Source organism: Leptidea sinapis, chromosome 4, assembly GCF_905404315.1.
Source record: "Leptidea sinapis chromosome 4, ilLepSina1.1, whole genome shotgun sequence".
Taxonomy (NCBI): domain Eukaryota; kingdom Metazoa; phylum Arthropoda; class Insecta; order Lepidoptera; family Pieridae; genus Leptidea; species Leptidea sinapis.
The window spans coordinates 9,658,482-9,683,233 of record NC_066268.1 but is presented as its reverse complement, the minus strand read 5'-3'; the positions used below and the strand labels follow the sequence as shown (position 1 = coordinate 9,683,233).

The window sequence follows — 24,752 nt, the reverse complement described above, 5'->3', positions numbered from 1 at the left end:
GAGATCTGTCTATTTAGCTGCCTAAATTGGGAAGCATCGCCTGGGGACTGAAAGGTCATTTGGCGTCTTAGATCCATCAATTTAAGAGTATAGTCTGAGATTTTTCCGGTTCTCTTTGAAGGGCTGGCCTTGAAGAACTTAGATCCAGCCGTTTGAACAGCTGCCACGAACCTGTTATTATACTCGTTCACGTCTACGCATTCACCGAGGCATTTTTGCAATTCGAGTTGAAATTTTTCGGGGTTCTGGATAGACTAGCGTAGACTTCACCAGTCGAGACCGCTCCAGTTTTGGATTGATATTCAATGTGCCTCTTACTATGCGATGATCACTCCCAGTTTTCACTGAGTTGATCACGGAATCATCAATCATCGTCTTCATTGAATGTCTTTTGGTTGACATAATGAAGTCTATCTCATTTTTGGTGGCACCATCTTGATAGATACAAGTCTATTTGCGTTGTTGTGAAGGAGTTCATATAGAGATCCTCCTTCTCCATGAAGTCAGCCACCATCTCGCCTCAGGCGTTCCGATTTTCATAACCAAATTGCCCCACTCTCAACTACGCTGCCACTACGTTTGCCCAGCTTTACGTTAAAGTCTCCCATGACAACTTTGAAGTGGGTCTTAGGAGTATGAATGGCTATTGAGATGTCCTCATACATGGCCTCCACCTCCTCGTCTGAGTGTGTCGAAGTAGGATCGTAAACCTGTATGACCTTCAACGAATACCGTTCAATAATTCTGAGTATTAGGTACGCTACCCTAGTCGACAGGTCCCCACCTCAGTAAATTTGTTGACGAGAGACTTGTGAACGAGGAACCCGACACCACACTGGGACACACAGACACACAATTAATTTAGGTCAAGGTAATGAAATAAAATGGTAAATATAAAAAGTAAAGATAAATATTGATATTCATGAGTGTTGAACCTACATGAATAAAGTGTTTTTGATTTGATTTGAAACTTATTCATGTCAAAAGTTGTACCTTTTACCATTTATCACCACTTCAAAAAAGGTTCAGCTTTAAAAAAAAGAAGTGGCAAGAAGTTGCCACACTACATTTACAGCTACAACGTCTCACAAATTATTTAATTTCAAGATATATTAAATACAGTAGATACAATAGATCCACACACACACTGTTAATAAATATAACGGTGTTATACATGCATTAAATTAGAGATCATAAATATAATATATATTATTGAATATAAAATAAAGTATTTGTACTTTTATATATATCTAGAACTACCTAACTAACTTACTTCGTTTGTATCTCAAGAAATTAAGAGAGAGAGAGAGTTCTTAATAAAAGTACGAAACAACTTAAGAAATTAAAAGAAAACTTTCAATATAGGAAATGTTAGACATTTCATTGAAAACTTGCAAGCGGGTTTTCGAAAGTTTGTGATTGCTTTATATAGAGTGTTCCTGCCAATCTAGAGGATATAGAGACGATTTTATTTTCAAAATATAAAAAAAACATTCAAACTCATATTTGCAATTTCTTATTAATTTTTAAAAGTGAATTTTAATCTGACCCACATATTTTGCCAGTACTTCATGAACATCCTCAGTACTCGAAGCTATATTATAAACTTTATCGGTATACTATCATCATCGTCATTTCAGCCGGAAGACGTCCACTGCTAGATAAAGGCCTCCTCTAAAGATCGCCATGACGGTCGGTCCTGCGCTGCCTCATACAATCTATTCCAGCAATCTTGACCAGAGCGTCACTTCATCTTGTAGGAGGCCTTCCAACACTACGTCTTGCGCTACGTGGTCACTATTTGACGACTTTCCTGTCCCAATGGACATCTGTCCGTGGAGGTATGTGCCCTGCCCACTGCCACTTCAGTTTCGCAACTATCTGGGCTATGTAAGTGAGTTTGAATTTTACTACGGATCTCCTCATTTTAGATTCGATCTCGCAGGGAAACTCCGAGCATAGCCCTCTCCATTGCCCTCAGAGCGACGATGAGCTTCCTCATAAGGCCCCCACAGTTAACGACCACGTCTGCGTTTGCGATACAGTATAATCAGGTGAAAACGAGAAAATCAGTCTCGTGCAGATTGGTTGATTAATGAGATAAAGAAGTTTGCAGAATGTTAGTCTAGCATGCCAACTACAAGTAATAGAATGAACCCAATAATAATCAAATATATCTGATGTATGTAGTATCAAAGAATGTAAGAGAAGTGATGTGAATTTGTGTAGGTATTAATAAAGCCCTTTCAGGTTAAGCTTCCAGTGTACAAAATACGTGTAAAGCAAACATTATTAATTAGCATTAGATAGTGCCTTTACTTATTATGTGCTGGGTTCGGTTTGTTGTGCAGAAGGGTTTCTACATGAACACTGCTTACAATAAACACATAACATTTTAGTATTTTAAGTGGGTGAAACTTTATAAGGTACCATACACAAATTCCCCTACATTGTGACTTTAATTCTTTGCAATTACCATGCAGTGTCAGAGGATAATTATGACATAAATAATTTTACTGTACTAATAAAGACGAATCTATAATTAACTTTTTATCGTTTAATTACACGTATTTAAGACGATTTAGTAAAATTATCCACTGAGTCTAATTTGCAGAAGCCTGCTTATGCCACTTGATGAAATGAAATTTGATTTACGATTGTTCTCATTTATAGCCCTTTGAATTTCGTCTTTATATTCCTCAACCTTTCCAAAACAAAAAAGTCATAATATAAACTTGCATTTTTTTCAAACTGGTGCTGATTTAATTCGTGCAAATATTAACATCACTGCAGTGATATAAAATTTACTCAATAAAACAATACTTGAATTACATTACTTATATAAATTTACTAACTTTACTAATTTTTTGTCCGTGCTGTTCAAATGGTAAAATATATTTTTATATTGTTGCTGCCATTAAAACGTTGCACAATGCTCACCTTGGTTTAGGGTAGCAGTCTTACATTAACATATGATAATAATTCTACAAGATTGAAGTCAAAATGTTATATTATCCTTTTTATCTTATCGATGTACGTTACCTGTGTTATTCTTTTCTTTATTTTCAGTTCTAGTAGCTTTAATCATTACATAACCACTTATTCACATTCACAGAGTATATTTAATCAGTTTCTGTAAATTTTTAAACATTTTGTTCTCTATAAAGAACTATTTAGTAGACTTCCTTACTAATAATATTAGTGAACTGCATTGTTTTCACAAATTCTCTATTATTGTGACAGAAGCAGTCATCCACATTTTAATTACTAAGATGAGTTTTATTTAAAATGAGTTAATGACAGGACCGTTTAATGGTTTCTTCGTATTAATGAAATGTTAATGTCGTACATTTTTCAAAGTGACGGTCCAACCCCAAAAGCTTCACCCCTTACCGTGCAACCTACCCTTGGTGGTTTCGCGCCCATGTTGAATAATATCAATCCATTTGGCTCGTTCGTTCTAAATTTGAATGAGATTGTTCCGGTCTTCACTGCTTCCCATTTTGGTAGAATCTAGAAATTAATAAATCATTAATTTTCACATCCTGAAATAGATTCAATTACTAATATAATAGTAGTGAATATTAGTGAATACTAAATTTGGTTTATTAAAACCAAACGGACATATGAACACGACGCCTTTTCCTACCGACAAGCAGGAGTGGAAGCACTTTTTCTGCTTTGGTTTGAAGGGCACCCATAGTAGTGAAATTAATAAAAACAAGTGAAGTTATTGAGCTCATGAGATTTTACATCTTATGGCTCAAGATGGCGAGCGCATTCGTGTCGAAGTCGCTCGGAACTTATATTTTTTATATAATATATTTATATTGTTGACAGTCAAAGAAGGAGAGGTTGGGGAGGTCTATAAAAGGCAATGTCTCCCCGGCATCAGAGGTTTCAACCACCGACGTTACTCTGCCCAATTTCTGTTCGAATATTAATCGTGCCACATGATTGATAGAAGCTTAGCACACTGATTTAGTTTAACAATATTTTTAATTAATTTTACAAGTTGTCAGTTTGTTTGTGAATATTTTGTAGGTGGTATTAATATTTGTTATAAATAAATCCCGTTTGATCTAATCTCATAGAATATATTAAGTTCGTCAACGCTCGGTTATGCAGGAAAAACTATTTTGAGCTGTTGAGCACATTGGCGCTTATATGAAATTGGCCGCAAGAACCTATAATTAATTTTAGTATAATTAATTTTCTGATGTAAATTGCACCCATATGTTTTTTTAATAAATTGTAGGTTATTTTAAAATTATGTCAAGAATTTATAAATATATGGTTGTCAGCTCTCAGTGAGCCGCAAAGCTAGGGTCGCCAGGTGTAAACAGGTATTTTATTGTTATTTTTTTTTTTATTTAATGGATCACCAACATAAGAAATAGTAGTTACAGTTTTAATAATTACATTGCATTAACTTATAAAATTTAACTTTTCCTACAATTAAAAGTAATCACAGCATGCTTTGTGTTACAAAAATTATTAGTAAGGAGAAATAAAAAAAAAATAATTAAAATTAGAAAATTACGAGCTATTTATATTAATTACAAATCTGTGAATGCAATATTCCAACCAATTTATTATACAAGGTGAAACTAAATGGGTATACTTTGCTTTGAACCAGACATTCCTTAGGTCATCTCTAATGACTATGTGAAGTCAGAAATGAATTAGCATTATATTTTAATACAATATTTAAAGTGCTAAGTTTTCGCAAAAACTATGATTCCCTCAACCCTAATCAGCTGTTTTTTTGAACTCTCTTTGACCTTAAACAGATGAAAAACGTAGATGTGACATAATATCAGATAATAGTAAAATGCCTACGATTCATTGCAGCTGTGAAGCAATTTGTGTTCTCATTTTGCCATGAAGACAAAGTTATTTTGTATGTGCATTTGCTTTAGCTGACATTGAAAATACTTCAAAATTTGTATTTACTGTAGTTATGTATTACCCAATAAAGATTTTTTTAATTCTAATCTTATTATGAAACTATGTTATGTTAGTATTTACTCTGATTTCCGCGAGTGTTACAAATTTAAATAAAACACGTTTAAAAGATAAAAACTAGTGTAATTGTAAATGTTAGGTTGAAAAGATCGGCCTGTCTGCGTTAATACTCTTTGAATTGTGCTTTGAAACACGATATTTACTGCTCTGTGTGTGTGTAAATGTCTATTCTAAAGGCACCCTACACACTGCACCATTTTCAATTCAAGATTTGTTTATTATGCTCGAAATTAAATGAGTTCACATTTTTGATAAGTTATTACGTAAGCACGTCAATGTAGAATGTTGAAAATAATTCCAAATTTGTAATTGTGGATTATGGGTACCACAACGGCACCTTTTTCTGCCGTGAAGCAAAGATATGTAAGCATTATTATGGTTTGGTCTGAATGGCACTGTAGCTGTTCTTATTACTTGGCAAATGTGTCTTGACATTTTAATTCAAAAATGTTGTATCCAATAAAGATAATTCTAATAGTCTCCTATTAAGAAATTGTTCTTCACGGATTTTTTTTGTCAAATATAAAGATATCTTTGACCATCCTCGTGTTAATAATATGTACTCCATTCCCGGACCGGGTTTTTTACCCGGCCTGGGTATGGAATGGGGCAGTTATTGAGTTTTTCGTAGGAAATTTCTCACTAGCAGTCCATAGTTCAGAAATGTATTACGTGGGAATTAAACATAGTGAAACGTGGGTGGAAAAAATACACCCTAACCCTTCAGGAATACAGACGTGAAACTGTGTAATGTTATGTAATTTCTTATTTTGTTTATTTGTTTCAATAACAGGAAGTAAAAAATGAATGAATAATAACATAGACACAAGCCACATTTCATGTAGTGTGCATACTCCTTAATCATAGATTATTGTTTATGTTTAAGTCCATAGGTAGGTGACCTCATTCTGTTTATAAACAAAGGCCCCACCTAAAACTGGCAGTCTCTTTAAATTTAGGGTTGTCTAAGAAAAGAAATTGAAAAATAATATTTTTCTATTTCGTAGGGAAGTCTTTTTCTTTTTTTTTATTTATTTATTAAAACTTAAACATCACCATACTATTGCATATGACCCAAATAACGTACCATTGAAGGGATGTTATACCTTTTCTGGTTCACGTTGTATAAGACTATATAAGACCTAAGTATTACATTCTGAGGCTGAAGATAGGTCACTTAATAAGCTTTAATTTAAAGTTGTTAAGACTATCAACATTAATTAAAATTAATTAATTAAAGTTAATTATTTATATTTATTTGTTTCATTTTATTTGAATACAAAATCGAAGTTTTATAATTACTACTTACGATAAACCATGGTTACCAGTTAAAACATGGCCGCAAGCACAGGTTGCCTTGATTTCAATAAACGATTCTCATTCCAGGTATTATTATTATTATGAAGATGTAAAAAAGGCCAATACAAACACATATTGCGTGTTTTGTACATGCTAGAGAAATTTTATTAAAAATGTTTTAAAAAATATATAATTAAGGTTATTGGTATAATTATATATTAAGATAAATATTAGTCTGTTATTCTCTACATCATCCGTCTTATAATCTATTATAAATCTATATTTATTTGTATTATGTTATAATTTGTGATTATTTGCATTGCTTTTATTCCAGATATCATTATTAAATATTTCTTTTCAGTAAGGAATAACATCGTGTTTCTCAAAACAAAACACCTCGAAAACTCTCAATATTAATAATATCAGTGAGTCGATCTAATAACAAGTTTGACCCTCCTCCAAGAGCCCTCCGAGGTCGTGCCACCCGGCCCTAATTGTCTAAATAATTTTAATTCTCATGGGCGTTTATTTATGTTATAAAGTTGTTGTGGTTCTGTGATTCTTTTATGAAATATGTAAGATGTATTTATAAACATTATTTTATGCGACATGTTATTGTTTCAGATCTTTTAAATCAATTGAGTTCAAAAAGTTTCAAATGGATAAACTAAAGGTCCTGTATGTAGTGACAGGCCAGAGATCGTCCGTGGTACTTCTTCATCCTGGACTACCTTGAGCTTCTCGTTTCACTCCAGGTCTTCCCAATACTCGTACAGTGATCACTTATCGCCAAATGTGGTCCTCTTTACATTAACCAGGATGACTATAATCTAGGGCTTGCCTTGGCTATATGTGTGTAATGAATATATCAGAATCTCTTCGGAGTGTGTGGCCAATTCAGTTCCATAACCGGCGTTGGAACTGCTGCCCGATAGGCGCGTCATTGAACTGCTTCCACAGATTCACAGAATACACTGATAGAGTATACCAGTATATGGGCGAAGGAAGCTATCTGGTGTCGCATTCAAAGTCAAATAGACTTTATTCAATTATTACGTGTTGTCTCGCTAAAATCTGGCACGAGACTCGTCCTGAGGATGCCTCGTGTAGAGGCGAAACACGTTTCGAATTGTTTAAAGACAAATTTTGGCGGAATTAACACTAAAGAAAACTCAAATCATTTGTATAATTATGGATTTCCGCAAGTTAAGTTCTTCCATAACTGAATCTACTAGATGTTTGTAAAAAGTTAAGCTCGGGAGAAGAACATACAAGAAACTCAATGGCCACTCTTTTTTAATAAATTAGAGTAAATTTTAAAATGGCTGTAATAAACATAAAAACGTTTGTGAGGTGCTGCATCCAATATATGAATGGTTTTTAATTATAAATTATAGTACCTATATTAGATACATCAACCTATAGATCTTGAATTCATCCTTTGTGTAAGGATGCTTGTGAACATGATGGTCGTGATTACTGTCACAATGAGTAGTAGCATCCAACAAATACATTCGTATACCAACACGGTATAACGTTGGATCGGAATACGTCCAACTTCCTTGATAGCCATTTGTGGCTGAGTTCATCGAAGACTGCTCTTGATGTGGCAAGATATTTTGATAAAACGTAACATGACATGATGCGTCGCTTCTTTCTGATGAATTATTGTTAACTATCGTTAGCCACGGATACACACGGTATTCTATAGATGATCTGAATGAATCTCTGAACTTGCAAGTGAGAAATATTATTAGGAAGTTTTCCACGTAAGCGCCCTGCCTATATCATTATTTAAAATAGCAACTATATAAATAACTAGCTGACCCGGCAAACGTTGTTTAGCCATATAAAGTATAATTCACGCGATAGTTTTATAAATAATAAATCTCCTATGTGTTATTCTGGTGTGTAAGCTATATTATTGTAAAGTTTCATCAAAATCCAATCAGTAGTTTTTGCGTTAAAGAAGTTCAAACATACATCCAGACATACAAACTTTCACATTTATAATATTAATAGGATTTTTACGAAAATCTAGTCATGTTATGATACAATACTTGTAGTGACTAGTCAATATATATATCTTTACTATAAATATTTATTTAAAACGAATTTTGTCTCTTTTGAATATTTTGAACAATGTATGTATAAACTTCACGAAAACTAAAACAATTACAAACTGCGATGAAACCTTTTCCTTCGCCATGGATGATGAGAAAGTGAAGTTCATAAAATATTATATTTATTTAGGGCCAACTTTATAATTAACTACTTATTTGCCTAAGTGGAGATAAACACACGTACCACTATATTTTATGATAATGAGGGGTGAGTTGGGCATGACGTTCAGCTAACTTTAATTGTTACGCCCTGCTCACTAAAATGCAGTGCCGCTCAGGATTCTTGAAAAACCCAAAAATTATGTCTCACACTGAACGGCACTACAATTGCGCTCGTCAGCTTGAGACAAAAAATGTTCAGTCTCATTTGTCCAGTATATTCACTAGCTACGGCGCCATTCAGACCCTAACACAATAATATTTACACATTTCTGCTTCACGGCAGAAAAAGGCACCGTTGTTGTACCCATAATCTAGCCGGCTTCCGGCAAAGAGGCCTCCCACTGGTAATTGGTATTACATGGATGGGGCTTGAAAGAAGTATTGAAAAATAATTGTGTCAATATTAAGAGATAGTTATTGGACATTGTGATACTTCAGTGTTTGACCGATGGTGCTCAAGCGTGGTCCTTAGAAAAGGATTAATAAACCATATTATGTTAACATAGTGGACTGTATGGTGATTGGACCTTATTATTTTTCTGATATCGGCATAAGCTCTTAGTATTCTTACTATTAAACCAGTCGCTAACGAAATAATTGGTAATTCAGAATTGGTGACACTTACATATTATGGAGCTGACAGATCGTCTCAACCCTCATATAAGTGACTGTAAGTGTAAATAAGTACGCAAGAGATGTGTTACTTAAAAAGAGTGAAAATTATTGCCAAGTCCTGTTTATTAAGCCCTGAACAAGAGATTGGTGTTTCAATTATTTATAAAAAAAAATAGGAGAAAAACACATTTGTACGCAATAGAGCGCGGATAAGGATTCTTAATTTAACATGTCTCACTCACATCTATATTATATAATATGTAGGAACTGCTTGGTACACGCAATTATTCTATTAATTTTTATAATATTTTCTTTTAATCCTTAAAACAATAATATACCTTATTTAGGGAGTATTATTATAAATATTAACTGTATATCGCTAAGCTTCATATAAGTTTGATATGATCTTCAAAGGTTCTATCGGGTATCTTTACAATCAAGTAATGGCTCTACCCAATTTGAACGCTGGTAATTAACGAAATTGAGACACAGAATAAAATTATTCCAACAATTGTTTTAACCGATATTATCAGCAATTATAATTATCGATAAAACATACGATAACATATTCCTCAGTGAAGGTTGTAAATGTTATGCGTTTTTATATTGATTGGAAATATTATTGGTTATTTAGATGTCGGTGACGCAAAAGTTGTATTTGATTCCTCGGATGTAACATAAGATTATGAAGTGCGGTTATCATTTATATACAGGTGGATAGATAGACCGTGTGTATGCTCGATTGTAAAATGTGAAAAATAACATTTTTTTTTATTCGTATTAGAGAAAAAGGAGCTTCTTTATTTGATAAAAATGAATTACTGACACATGCTTCAACTCAGAAAAATTATGAAATATTTTTTTTTGTTGTATGTATATAAGATAGTAAAATTGTAGAACTCTGTATGTCTTTGGGTGGTAGATTCCGCGCAATGTGATCATGACCGCATTATATATACATAGCTATATAATCTACATATGTCGTGATGGCTTTGTTAGTCACTCCTATTTATATAAACCTTGATACATCATGAGCCGGAAGTCGTCCACTGCTGGAAAAAGGCCTCACCCAAAAATTTTCACGACGATAGGTCCTGCGCTGCCCTCATCCAACGTATTCCGGCGATCTTGACCAGATCGTCGGTCCATCTTGTGGGGGGCCTACCAACACTGCGTCTTCCGGTACGTGGTCGCCATTCGAGGACTTTACTGACCCAACGGCCATCTGTCCGTCGAACTATGTGCCCTGCCCACTGCCACTTCAGTTTCGCAATCGTTTGGACTATGTCGGTTACTTTGGTTCTCCTACGGATCTCCTCATTTCTGATTCGATCTCACAGGAAAACTCCGAGCATAGCCCTCTCCATTGCCCTCTAAGAGACCATGAGCTTTCTCATGAGGCCCACAGTTAATAACCACGTATGCGTACCGTAAGTCATCACTGGCAACACAGACTGGATGAAAACCTTCGTCTTCAGACACTGTGGTATTTGGGACGAGAAGAATTTACGGATCTTCCCGAACGCTGCCCATCCGAGTTGGATTCGACGAGTGACTTCCTTCTCGAAATTGGACCTACCTCACTGGATTGTTTGACCGGGGTAGACGTACTCGTCAACAATTTCGAGATACACCGCTTAAAAACTCATCAAAGCCATGTCGAACTTAATTCTCTCATAATATATTATGGGGTCTGTATTATTATATATTACCGTAGAGTCATGTTATACGTCATTTACAATATTTATGACTGAACCAGAAATAATAAACATTTTATAATATTTTTCATTTTCATTAAAACTTTATTTCAAAGTTATATATTTATATATAAAAAAGGCACATAATTAAATTTGCTTAACACTGTCATGACCATAATGTTAACATCAGGAACAAACATAAACTTACAATGCCTATTACTCGGTTAAGTCGAGTTAGTAAGTCTTTTGTGGGGCGTTGTATATGCTTTTACAACAAGATTCAAGAAAATGTTCAAAACAAAATACCTATGTATTACGAAATTCAAAAATATTGTTAAAAAACGTTTGTGCGATAATGGTTACTATAACATAAATGACTTTCTTAATGATACCACAGATTGAGAATGGAGTGACATCAGGCTAATAAATACTAAATAGTACGATCTTACATTGTAATCATATTTTTATAAATTCTTTTAATATTTTCAGGTGTGAGCCATACATACCTTTAGGAATGGGGAGGGTTTGACTTTCAATAAGAAAACATCCTATTTGAAATAAAAATATTTAAATTTTGAAAATGAATATAATTTTAACCTTTCTTAATTGTATATCATATCACAGCCACATGAACTTAATCTTCTTCAAATGCTACTCTACTAGACACTAATTATGTGTATAAAACCTGAATAGTTGAGCTGCTCACTTCGATATAATGGAACGGATCTAGGCCGTACAGAATAGCCATACAAATGTTAGAGGTCACTCGATTTGAATAAAATAGCGTAGGTGCGTAAATAAATAATTTACTCCCGTGACTGTAGAAAAGTTTAATTGACAATTTTACTCAAAATGAATGGAATTTCTTCATGCGATTGATAGATGTAGTCAGATTATTATGTTATACGTACGTGATTCTATGTAGTCTAACCCAGGCTAAGTTAAAGCTAACTACGGCCAACGAAACTAGAAGAAAAATGTAAACAAAGTTTCAGGGCTTCAAAACATTTTGAATAAATTAATATAATTCAAAAATTAGGCATAATTATTTTTATTTGACTTTATTCAACCACAAGTGGCAGGAGGACACGCATTATATGAAGACTTTCCACGCCATCCGCTTTGGACTATGAATAACTTTGCACCATTTAATAGATAAAGAAGAACCTTTAGTAAGGCCAACGACACGACTTCAAAACATCTTAATTTGAATTTGAATTATTAATATTAAAATTTTGGATTTAGTATTCTAGTCGCTGTCGTCTATATTAGACAAAGATGATTCGTCGGTAGAGTTGAATTTATGATAATGTGACTGAGTAACGGTTTGTATGTTACTGTATTTCAATAATTAAAATAATAAATGTTTATTTTTTGAATACACTAATAAATTGATTATGTTGTATTTTACACAATAAACAATAACAAATTGCCCCTTATATTCTGAGATCTGGGGTTCAGCTGCCAGAACTAATATAAATTTAATCCAAACTGCACAAAATAAACTTATAAAAGTTTTATTTAGATATGATTTTCTGACACCAACGAGCAAAGTATATAAAGAAACTAAAATAATGGACGTAACACAAACATATAAATATTACACATGTATTCTTATTCGAAAAATATTTACTAAAGAAATACACACAGAATTAATGTTTAAAAAAAAAGAAGTATTCCCAAGAAAAAAACTTAAGAAGTTGTATTGACTTAATGCTACGTCCACCAAGAACTAATTACGGTAAAAGGAACTTAACTTACGAGGGAATTCCGATTTATAACAAACTCCCAGATACTATAAAAGAAATTAAAACTACGGCATTATTAAAAAAAAAAAGCACATATAATTATAAACAACACTATTTAATATAATAATTATACTTCATTCTAAGTATAACTTTGTGCGAAGTGTTTGTTTATTAGTTACGTACCTTAGCTGATAATATTTGCTTAAAATAGCTCTCAATTTTATGCATAACGCGTCAATATGTAATTTTAAATTATAGTTCTTATCATCTTGCCTTGTCAACGTCAAACACATTGTACAACTTTGAAAGTGCTCCGTATTTTTTTAGTTAATTAAATTGATTAAATTACATAAAGGTCTTAAAAGTGATGAATAACAACTTATAAAACTGTTGAGAAAGTGGGAAAAGAACCTTTAGTTATCAGGAAGGAAAATAAAGTGAAAATTAGTAAACATCAACTAGTGCAACGAACAATTGAAAGTAAAGAAGAAAACAAATGCATCAAAAACATGTTTTGCGCCTTCGTCTAAACTAGGTTGAAATAAATATTTGAACTCACCGTTATTAAGGACACTCACTATATATTGAAACAACAATAGAAAGAAATAAAGGAACAAGTAAATTCAACGAGTGAACAAGTGAGTTATTTCATACTATAATATACCGTCATAAATGTGTTGATTGGAAATTGGTTATACTCCTTGTCTCATTAGTGTCACATTTGCATGTTTTAAAATTACCTTCAAGTCAAATTTTCTTAACGCTTCAAATTACATATAACACAATAATTTCAACCCACTGATTATATGATTGTTGGACCAGTGGTTGCTGGTGGACATTAACATTGCGTCGCCGAAACACCGCGAGGTCCAGGGATCGATCCTCAGCCGGAAGAGAGAATTTTTATTTGTAATTTTATTTTAAATTACGAGTTAAGTTTTTACCTGAGAGACGAATCAATTAAAATAATAGATCCAAAGTGATAATAATTACACTAACGATAGTCTACGGTCCGACCCGGTACTGAGTTTCGATGAATAGAAGAAGCGACAGATAAAAGATATACAGCCATTGTTTTACCGAATTTTTAGATCTCTTTGGCGACTTCTGGGCTCTCCTAGTACACGGATTTAATACAAGAAACGCTAGTAATTATTTTAATTTACCTCAGTTATTAGTTTGATTATAAAAAATATGGCACAAAAGTATAACCACAATGAGCCTGAATTAAATATGTCCATATCTGGATCGGAGGGCACTAGTGAGATTAAAGACGGGTACGTGAACTTACGCTCGCGTAGATGTAATGAATATGAGTCTAGCGCCGACTCACAAAAAGCACTTCATGGATTTATGGCAGAAATGCGACAGCTAATGAATGACTTTTCAGCTTCACAGAAATATGAACTCAGAAACATAAATAATACTCTCAGTGAATTAAAACAATCAAATATTGAAATCCAGAGTTCGATTAATTTCCTATCAGAACAAAATAACCAGTTGAAAAACCGTATAACTACTCTGGAGGATGATATCAAAGATAATAGGGACTACATTATTCTCTTAGAGAATAAACTCGAGAACTCTGAAATCAGCAGCCGTAAGACTAACCTTGAGCTGGAAAACGTGCCAATGTTGCCTGACGAGACCAAAGAAAAGCTAATAAACATGACTTCTTCTCTTTTCAAAAATATAGACTGTGAAGTATCACGAAGTGAAATTAAGGTTAAAATTAAGTAAATTTAATTAATATATATATATATAGGATTCGAAGCAAAAAATCGCAACAGAATAACCATCCTATAATTGTGGAACTGACCACAGCTTTAAAAAAAGGTTTAATTTTACAAAAAGTTAAGCAATTCAACATAAAGAATAAATCCAAACTTATGGCCAGGCACCTTGATTTAAAAAATCAAGTGGAGACTCCTATTTACGTTTTGGACCACCTAACTTCCAAGGCATCTCGTCTATACTTCCTGGCACGTGACCTCAGGAAGTCCAAAAATTACAAATATTGCTGGACAAGCTATGGAAAAGTCTATTTGCGTGAAACGGACCTATCGACAATTATCCAAATAAACAGTGAAAGTCAGGCGCATCAGCTTAGGTTAAAAGAATAACTACAATATCCTCAATTTAATATTGTCTTTTCTAGCATTCTTATTAATAAGATTGAAATGTTTATCACATTTAACGATATTCCCAAAATCATGATAAAAAATACCTATCCTACATTTATCTCTCAGCCCTTTCACGTACTCTCGTACCTATCCCCTAAACATACACTTACACAATACATAAAACAACACTTACTCACATACCAACTCCCTTACACTGAACATGAACACATACACAACTCATCACCTTATTTACATTGCTACGAGTGCATATTATTATTCACAAATATAATTATAAAGTATCACATAAATACAAAACAAGATAAAATATGTTTTAAGCTATATTATTTACACCTGAATTTACTTTCTTTAACTCAATATGGTTGACACTGTAAACACCATACAGGATATAGACCGGATTGAAATTGCACATTCCTTCGAGTGTGATATTACAAATTTAAATGAGTACCTACAAATACAAAAGAACGACTTTACCGTTATTTCCCAAAATATACGCAGTATTTACTGCAATTTTGATGAATTTGTAACGACTCTACATAATTTTTCTTTTGAGACAGACGTTATTATATTAACTGAACGTAGAATTAACAATAACAATCCTTTCCCTGTGTTACCGAATTATATATCTTATGCTACAACCACCCAACTAAATCAAAATGATGGAGTGGTCGTATACATCAAAAGAAATCTAAAACACGAAGTTAATGAAGTAAAACTCGCACAAGCATCATGCTTACAGCTTGACGTTCTTAACAACTTTATACTAGGAATATACAGATCACCATCTAACAATAATGCTGAAAACTTTATCGAGTCTTTGGCCACACACCTAGACAATATTAACTCAACAAGCAGGAACATCATAATTACGGGTGATATTAATATTAACATAACTCCTAAACATAATGAAACTCATTATGAACACAAGAACAGAATAAGCTACCTAAATACTCTTTCAACGTATGGTATCTTGGCAGGTCACATAATTCCCACCAGGGAAAATAGCTACTTAGATCACTTCATGATGAGATTAAATATAAAAAGAGTCGAAGCAAACATTGCAGTTTTGCAAACAACTACCACAGATCACTATACCATACTTCTGGCACTCTCAAAAATTAATAAAAGTTCTCCTGTAAGCAAAACTAAGACAACTATAAATATTGAACAAGCATTAGAACAACTAAAAAATGCTAATCTCGAAGAACTTTTAAATTGTCACGATCCAGAAATAGTTATTAATATATTGATATACCTTCTCACTGAAATAATAAGAGATAATACATTGGTTAAGAACATCCCATCAAGATATCGAATAATCAAACCGTGGATTACACCAGGAATTCTAAGATGTATAAGAAATAGAAATCGATTACAACTAAACTTACGCAAAGATCCAGACAATGAAGTAAATAAAATAATATACACTAGATACAGAAATTACTGTAACAAATTAATAAAAACAATAAAAAGAAAATATGAAAAGGAACTTTTAACAAAAACACTTAAAAATCCTAAATTACTATGGAAAACTATCAAGCAAATCACATACACTAGTAACGAAAAAAATCAGAATATTGAGTTAAATAATTTAAAAGAAACTGTTATAAAATCGGTGGATTATATCAATAAATATTTTATTAATATAGGTAAAGAACTTGCATTGCAAATCAAATCTAAGACTAAACATGTTACCCCCTCTTCTGAAACTCTAACACACTCTCCTAACTCAATTGTTCTTCTCCCGACAGATACAGATGAGGTTGCCAGCACACTGATGAATCTAAAATCGAATAGTGCTCCTGTATGGGATAATATCCCAACCTCATTTTTGAAAACAGCTAAAACTGACATCGTACACATCATTACACATGTAATTAACTTATGCTTTGAAAAAGGTGTGTTCCCTAACGCACTAAAGCAATCAGTTACTCTCCCTGTGTATAAGGGTGGGGATAGAGGTGCTGTTGGTAACTACAGAGCTATCTCATTATTGCCTGTCTTATCCAAAATTTTAGAAAAGCTCATAAATAAAAGACTTCTAAACTATCTAGATGAATTGAATATACTGTCAGAACATCAATATGGTTTTCGACGAGGTAGGTCAACTGAAGATGCAGTATGCGCACTTTCCTCACTAGTAGTTGAGAAAGTTGACAAACATAAAAAATGTATTTCAGTTTTTCTAGATCTCAAGAAAGCTTTTGACACCGTCTCTCTCCCCATTCTTATACATAAACTAGAAGCTATTGGTATTAGAGGAACACAGCTACGCCTATTGAGTCAGTATCTTTCTGAACGTAAGCAAAAAGTAAAACTAGGTGACTGCACCAGCGAATACGAGTCAGTATCTTACAGCGTACCGGGCAGCGTTCTTGGCCCAACCCTATTTTTAATATATATAAATGACTTATGTGATATGAAGCTCAAGAATGCAAACATCTTCTCGTATGCCGATGACACTGCGATAGTATTCACTGGTGACTCGTGGGACAGTGTAAGGAAATATACTGAAGTGGGTTTGCGTGAAATTTACACTTGGTTAAATATGAACCTACTTACTCTAAATGCAGATAAGACCAACTACATGTGCTACAGTTTATATAACGATGCCCAAGCTGCTAGAGAATTCAAAATACAAATTCACGACTGCGTTAATATCGTACATTGTAACTGCCCAAACATTCAGAAAGTTTTTCAAACTAAATATCTCGGTATCATATTGGATCAGAGACTTTCTTGGCATCCACAAATAGACTACATAATGCAGAGGTTGAGAAAACTAACCTGGATTTTTAAATCATTAAGATACGTAGTACCGAGGCTGCCGGCTGGCCCCAAATTGGAAGACAAAGATCTCCTGAAAGAGATCTATACATCGTTGGTACAAACTGTACTAACGTATTGTATAACGATCTGGGGTGGGGCCACTAAAACAAAATTCCTTGAACTTAAACGAACACAACGTAATCTTATTAAAACAATGTACTTTAAAAAACGCAGATTTCCCACGGATAGCTTATATAAAGAAACTAAAATACCAACAATTAGAAAACTATATATTACAAACACTATTACAAGAAAGCATAAATCCCTCGCTTATGACCCTAAAATCCTGCAAAAAAGAAGAAAAGACATTGTGGCAGTAGTTCCTAAGTCAAACTCAACTTTTGCTGATAGACAGTTCAATAAGCGCTCTGCCAAATTATATAATTTAATAAATAAAGAATTACAGATATATTCAAAAACGTATATGAATGTAAAAAACTTACATCTAACTGGTTAGAACCCAAATCCTATGACTGGGTAGAACAGTTGCTGAGTAGCTAGTTGTGTATGCTACAATTATATTTATATAAATACACACACACGCGCACACACGCACACGCACACACATACACACACACACACACACACACACACACACACACACACACACTTGCACACTAAACACTCATTTCCCTTCTTTCCCCTTTCTCTTATCATGTCTATTTTATATATAGTAGTAACGTAACGTATAATGGTAGAACTTTCATAAATAGTTTTAAAGTACATATTATTTCATTTGTGTAATTTGCATTGTAAAAAAAAAGGTCAAAATTATATTTTTATTAGTTAACTTTTACATGTATGAATAAGTCTTAAGTATAATGTAATCCCAACACAGGCGATAAGCTTAACGGGAAACACCTGCCCCTAGTTTTTAAGTACTTTTTGTTAAAGAAATAAACAATTTATTATTATTATTATTATTATTATTATTATTATTATGAATAAAATAAATAATATGATTTAAAAAAAAATGCTCGAATGCACAACCACTCATATAAACATGTACGTATTTGTTTTAAGTTTTCTTATTTGTATAATTGTTCAAACCGTAGGTATTATTTTAGTTTACTTCAACTGTTATCTTTATAAGTCGTTAGCCACATCCAGTCCTTCTTATTCCGGATAAATATAAAATATGTTGATGTTCTTTTGTTGAGAATTTTTTATGTACCTTCATTTTTTGTAATTGTTCACTTTGTTTGTTTTGCATGCTTAGTCATAGAAACCTAAGGTAATATTATATTATATATTTATGTAAAATTCTCATGTAAGTGATTTTATGTTAAATCTTATGAGAATAAATGTCTTTAAACCGAAACCGATATTCATTCGAGTTAATTTCATTTACGGCTCAACGATACATTACTTAAATCAGATTTTATTAACATCAACACATTTTCGCTCGTAGCGTAGACTGTGACGTAGACTAATTTCATTTGTTATTATAAAATTAGTACTTTGTAAACACATATAAAAATACTAAAAACCCTTCCAGTACTTACAGATAATCCGATTATATTAATATTATGTTGGTGCAGATTAAAAAATATATCTGTGTTGCAAAAACAGGTAATTAGGAAATCTTGGAGTTATTTGACCTGACGCCAGAATCCACTTTCCACGAACACAAACACTTTAATTACCTTCCCAATTGAATTATCAATAATATATCCGCTCCTCAATAATTTATTTCGTCACAGAACCAACTTATGGAGTAATATTACTTTGCTTTATATTACTGTTTCCAATTGGAATAATGTCACAAGAAGAAGATTCAACCTCAGTAAGTAAGTAGTAAGATAATATGTATTTAGTAGTTTCAAGTGAGGAGGAGTTTTTACACACAGGGGCTTTTTACAGGAGCATTTTACTTAGATTCGTGTGAACCACTGTTAAAAGAATTACGTATTCTTCCATTTCCCTGTATGTATATATACGAAATATGTATCTTTGTCAAACAACACGACCATTTATTTACAAAATCAAGAGATATTTATTCGAGGAATACAAGAAACGGTGACAGACTGGTGATTGCACACAAATTTCATAATGCATCCTACGGAAAATGTAGCTATGTCATGTGTATACAAATATTTAATAAACTCCCTCCTAGCGTATTACCCGTCCAACAATTAAAAAAGGATCTTTTTACATGGCTTATAGATAAATGTTTTTAATCCATGAAATGTTGACACATTAGATTAAATTAAATTGACTTTAAAATATATATTAATTCTAGTCTTTAAATAATGACATTTAAAAATAAGAACTATAATTTAAATTGACCTAAGTGCTTAAAATATAGAGTTTATTAATGTTAAATAAATTACAATAATAACTAGAATTTTGTAATGAAACGAAAAATGAATTAATAGGTAATAGTTAATAATAATTTTGCATGCCAGAAATGGCAGATAACATTGATACATTAAAACTATTTACATCCATTATTACATTTTTTCTAGCAAAATAAAGGATTTATTTACTATATTTATTTATTTATAAGTGTATATCCTACATACTGCAAAAAAAATGTTCCAAATCCATTCGTCCCTCACAAACACTGTCTATGTAATTGGCGATCTGCGTCAATTATTATCAGTACTGTAAGGCGAAGCTATAATGCGCACATATTTCATGATTCCTTTAAATCTCTAAATCAAACAATTGTTAATTATTATTACAATAATAATTTCAGAGGAATATAATATCAATATAAATCGATCTATTCGAGTATATTTTCAGAATTAGTGTAAGTCGGTCTAGTGTTATCAATAAATTTACATTGATTTATTTATTTAAAGGTTCTCCAACAACACATACACAATACACTCTTAAACTTAAATATTGTACAAAAATAGTTCCAGTGTATGAGTCAATTACAGGTGCACACAACATAAATGAGAAACATTTCTATTGGGCACTTATATAACTTAGAGACTTATACAGTATATAAAAAAATATGATAATAAAAAAATATATCGTAATAAAAATATATCATGTAAGTAATTAAAGAATCACTATACTATAGTTGCAATACCTTACGTTTAAATGCTATGAGGCTATCGCAAAATGGATCAGCCCCGGATGTCTCCAAAATATTATTTAATGAATGACAGACACGATATAGTGGCGCGTTGCTGCCAACGTTAGTTCTTACGGTGGGTAGATAGAAAAGTTTGTGTTTGCTTCTTGACCCTAATCTCGGTATGTTTAATGTTATTTTGCTCAGGATATTGGGTGTATCTAGCACGTTGTTTAAAACTTTATATAAAAACGAGTGGTCAATAATGATTTATAATAATAAATAAATTTATAATAAAAAATATTGTGTTATTATATTCATAATTATTAGTGCTGTGTACTCCGTAATTGTTATATTTAGCAGAACTAATAAATAAGTTTGATAACACTTTATTAATTGACTAGCTGACCCGACAGACGTTGTTCTGTCAATAAACGGGATATATGGTAAATGCGTGGGTGAGTGCGTGGGTGAGATTGTGACACGACAAACTATCTATGTAAACCTTCCTTGAGCTTCAACGAATCTATTACAACGATTTCTTTGAGATCGGTCGAATAGGAGTAATTAGGGAACATACAAACATACATTCTCTTTTATATATATAGATAAATATTACAAGAGACAATGAAGTGATCTTATAAAGGTTCCTGTTTTTAAATAATATTACGGAACTCCAAAAAGCAGAAGTGCTCATGTCAACCTAGTAAAGAATAGTAGTGTTACACACTTACCGATGTAAAATAAGATATACATATACATATTTACAAGTTAAAAACTTTTTGTTTTTTATCTCACCTTTGACACTACAGAATTACATGACAGGGAGAAGTAATATTAAACTTTTAACGTAATTATTCATTGGATTTAGTATTAATACAGATTAAGTTTATTATACTAGTTATATGCACCATACACTAAAACTAAAGGCATCGCATGTACTGTTATATGTAAGCTTTGATTCCCATTAACACAAATGGTATTGACTATGTTTATTGAGGCTCGAGGGCATGTCACTTGAGTGGGAATCGACCTCAATTGCAAATGAATGGAAGATTGAGTTTATCAGTCCAACAGAAGTGGGATCGTTTAGACAGATTTATCAATTAGTTAGATTTAACTCAAGTTTACATAATACATAACTCATACATCTTTGCGCCGTTTGGTGTCGAGACACTTCCAGAGGCGTGGAGAATGTTTAAAATACTATCTTCGCGCCTCAATAAAGCTACTGGAAACCCAAGCGCTGGCAGCTATTTCGGTCGACGGATCAGCCTTACTATCCAACGCGGTAATGCTGCCAGAATTCTTGGTACGCTTCCACGTAATGATAGTTTTAATTTTATGTAGTCGTAGTATTGTAAATATAGTTATAAGATTTGTTTTGTGAGTTAACATTAACAATTGATTTGCACTTACATACTAGTTCTAGGTTGGTTAAGAAAATGTGAAATGATACACGTTCCAATATACACTGGCCTTCAAAAGTAAGTATCACACTTTTAAAATTGGGATAACGTTTTAAGTTCACAAGATATACTTTCGAAATAAAAAGGACTCCAAAGAGAATTTAATTTTGTACATAAAAACTTTATAGCCGGTAACCTTCTTTTAAGAATTGGCTGAAAAAAAACTTCAAAAACAAAACCATTCCTTTTTCAAAGTGGACGTTTCCGAATTACAATTTTACCATTTACATTTTTCTTTCTGTTTTAAATTTTTTTTAAGATCGATGGGTCTTGTTTTAAAAATTTATGCTAAAAAGCACAAAACATTTATTTATCATGCCTCTTTCAGTTGAAGAATGTGCTCGGATCATGGCTTTTCTGGAACAAGGCATCAGTATGCGTCGCACTGCAAGAATGGTGGGTGTGACGGTACGAACGGTCCAGAAGGTAAAGCGAAGATACGAAGAGACTGGACACCATCTGAAGAGAACTTGTAATGGCAGACCCAGGTGTACCAGTGCACGAGAAGATCGTTATATTATTTCCACTGTGTTAAGAAATCGCCACCCGAATGCAGTTGAAGTCCAGCACCAGCTACTTCAGACCCGGAGGGACTACATTAGTGACAGTACAGTGAGAAGAAGACTTGCTAAAGCAAATTCGAAACCCCGAAGACCAGCGAGTGGCCCAAAACTCGAGAGACAGCATCGAGTAGCGAGACTGCGATACGCCCGTGAACACATGCAGTGGGATGAAGAAGAATGGTCAAGAATTTTGTTTGCAGGTGAGTCTCGATTCTCCCTTTACACTTCTGATGGAAGGCAAAGTGTTTACAGGCAACCTGGTGAGCGATACCTTCAAGCCCACATCTCAAAAAGAGTCCAATACGGTGGAGGCAGTGTACATGTATGGGCTGGCATATCTTCAGAAGGTCGCACAGAGCTAGTAGCCATAGAAAATGGCACCATCACTGGGCAAAGATATGCTCAAGAGATTCTCAATGAGTATGCAGGGCCGTATTTAGCAAATATGGGTGATGGATCGATGTTGATGCATGATAATGCCCGGCCACACACGGCTCATATCGTACAAGAGTATATTCAGGAGGTCGGTATCAGCGTGATGGCTTGGCCATCAAGAAGTCCTGATCTCAACCCGATTGAACACGCCTGGGATGAGCTTGGGAGGCTAGTCAGAAATCGCAGACCACCACCTACTACCCTCAGGGCACTAAAGCAGGCCCTGGTAGAAGAATGGGAGAATATTCCCCAACATCGGCTCCGAAACCTAGTGTTCAGTATGCCAAACCAGCTCGAAGCTGTAATCAGAGCTCGAGTAGACAATACCAGTTATTAAAAATTAAATAACATGTAGTAACATTAGTTGATTTTTTTTACACTAAACTAAAAATGTCTATTTTCATTGTTTTATCTTTTTTAAGTTAAAAATGTTACTAATGTATAATTTTAGTTTCTAAGAATTAAAGCCTATAAAATTTGCAACAAAACGTTTTTAATCTTAAATCTCTACCTTCTATAGTTAAGAAAAAAAAATAATTTGAAAAGTGTGATACTTACTTTTGCAGGCCAGTGTATGTCATGGCAAAATCGTGGGTGCTCGCTTGTCATTTAAAATTTCATCTATTAGTGCGGCTAACATCGGAAAGCACAGAACAGGTAAAAGTCAGTTGGTTAGAACACCGGCACGGAACGCCGGGGGTCGTGGGCTCGAGTCCCGCATCGTTCATAAAATTTTGTTTTTCAAATTTTATTTGTGTCGGTATAAGTCATGTTTGTGTCGGAAACGGACGGTATTTAACGTGATTTGCTATAATTATAACTATTAATAACAAAATCTACGTTTAAAGAAACCGACTTCAAAAACTAAAAAGTGTCAAATAACTAAAAATTTTATTTAATTAATAACAATTAAAAAAAATATTTAGTTTTATTTTGTTCAACCTGAATGAAAACTCCTAAAACAGCCGTACAAAAAAAAACAATTTAAAACAGTCAGTAGTAGGTTAGTAGTAGTTAGTTAGTTAGTAGTAGTCGGTTAAATAGTATAGATACTAGACTGCCGTCGTGCGCTTGTTAGTACTAGACGTGTATCTGTAATTCTGGAAGAAAAATATCGATAAATGGTGAAATATCTTCAAAAAAAAACAAAAAGAGTTATATCAGTGTGTTCAGTAGATAAAAAGCTAACGAAGTGTTGCTAAATAGTAATTAAATAGTGAGTGAATAAGTGCTAAAACTTAAAAACAGTTTCGAAATATTCCGTTTCTGACGTATAAATTGACCTCAGTGAACAAAGGATTGGACTTTGGACTCATTAGTAGGTAATCATTTCATTAAAAAGAAATCTTAATAAGTTGATACAAATAGACAATTTTAAACCCAACTAGTAAATACTGAGTGGTCTAGTGGCTTAGGCACAGGTTATTGGATGATCCGTTGACACCGATTTGTGAGGACGCGGGATCGAATCTCTGCTTAATATTTTTTTTTTTACTCTCTTTTATTTTTTCTCTTTAATATAATATATTATATAGTTTTTCTAATTTTATTGTTATTTTAACGAAAGTCAAGGAACGTGGAATAGACATTGCTCGTTTGGTTTTGCACTCGTCTC

At 33.2% G+C, this 24,752-nt stretch overlaps 1 protein-coding gene across 4 annotated transcripts in view; it reads right to left on the bottom strand.

Annotated features, from left to right (window-relative positions):
- Window positions 1-24,752, bottom strand: part of LOC126979685 (neurexin-1) — a 212,862-nt gene that overhangs the window by 39,993 nt on the left and 148,117 nt on the right. For 2 of the 4 annotated variants that reach the window (XM_050829128.1, XM_050829129.1), the window contains exon 11: window positions 3,394-3,513. In XM_050829128.1, coding sequence (XP_050685085.1) covers window positions 3,394-3,513 — 120 coding nt within the window. The remainder of the gene's footprint in view (window positions 1-3,393; window positions 3,514-24,752) is intronic. The other 2 variants (XM_050829130.1, XM_050829131.1) reach the window with 1 other exon arrangement.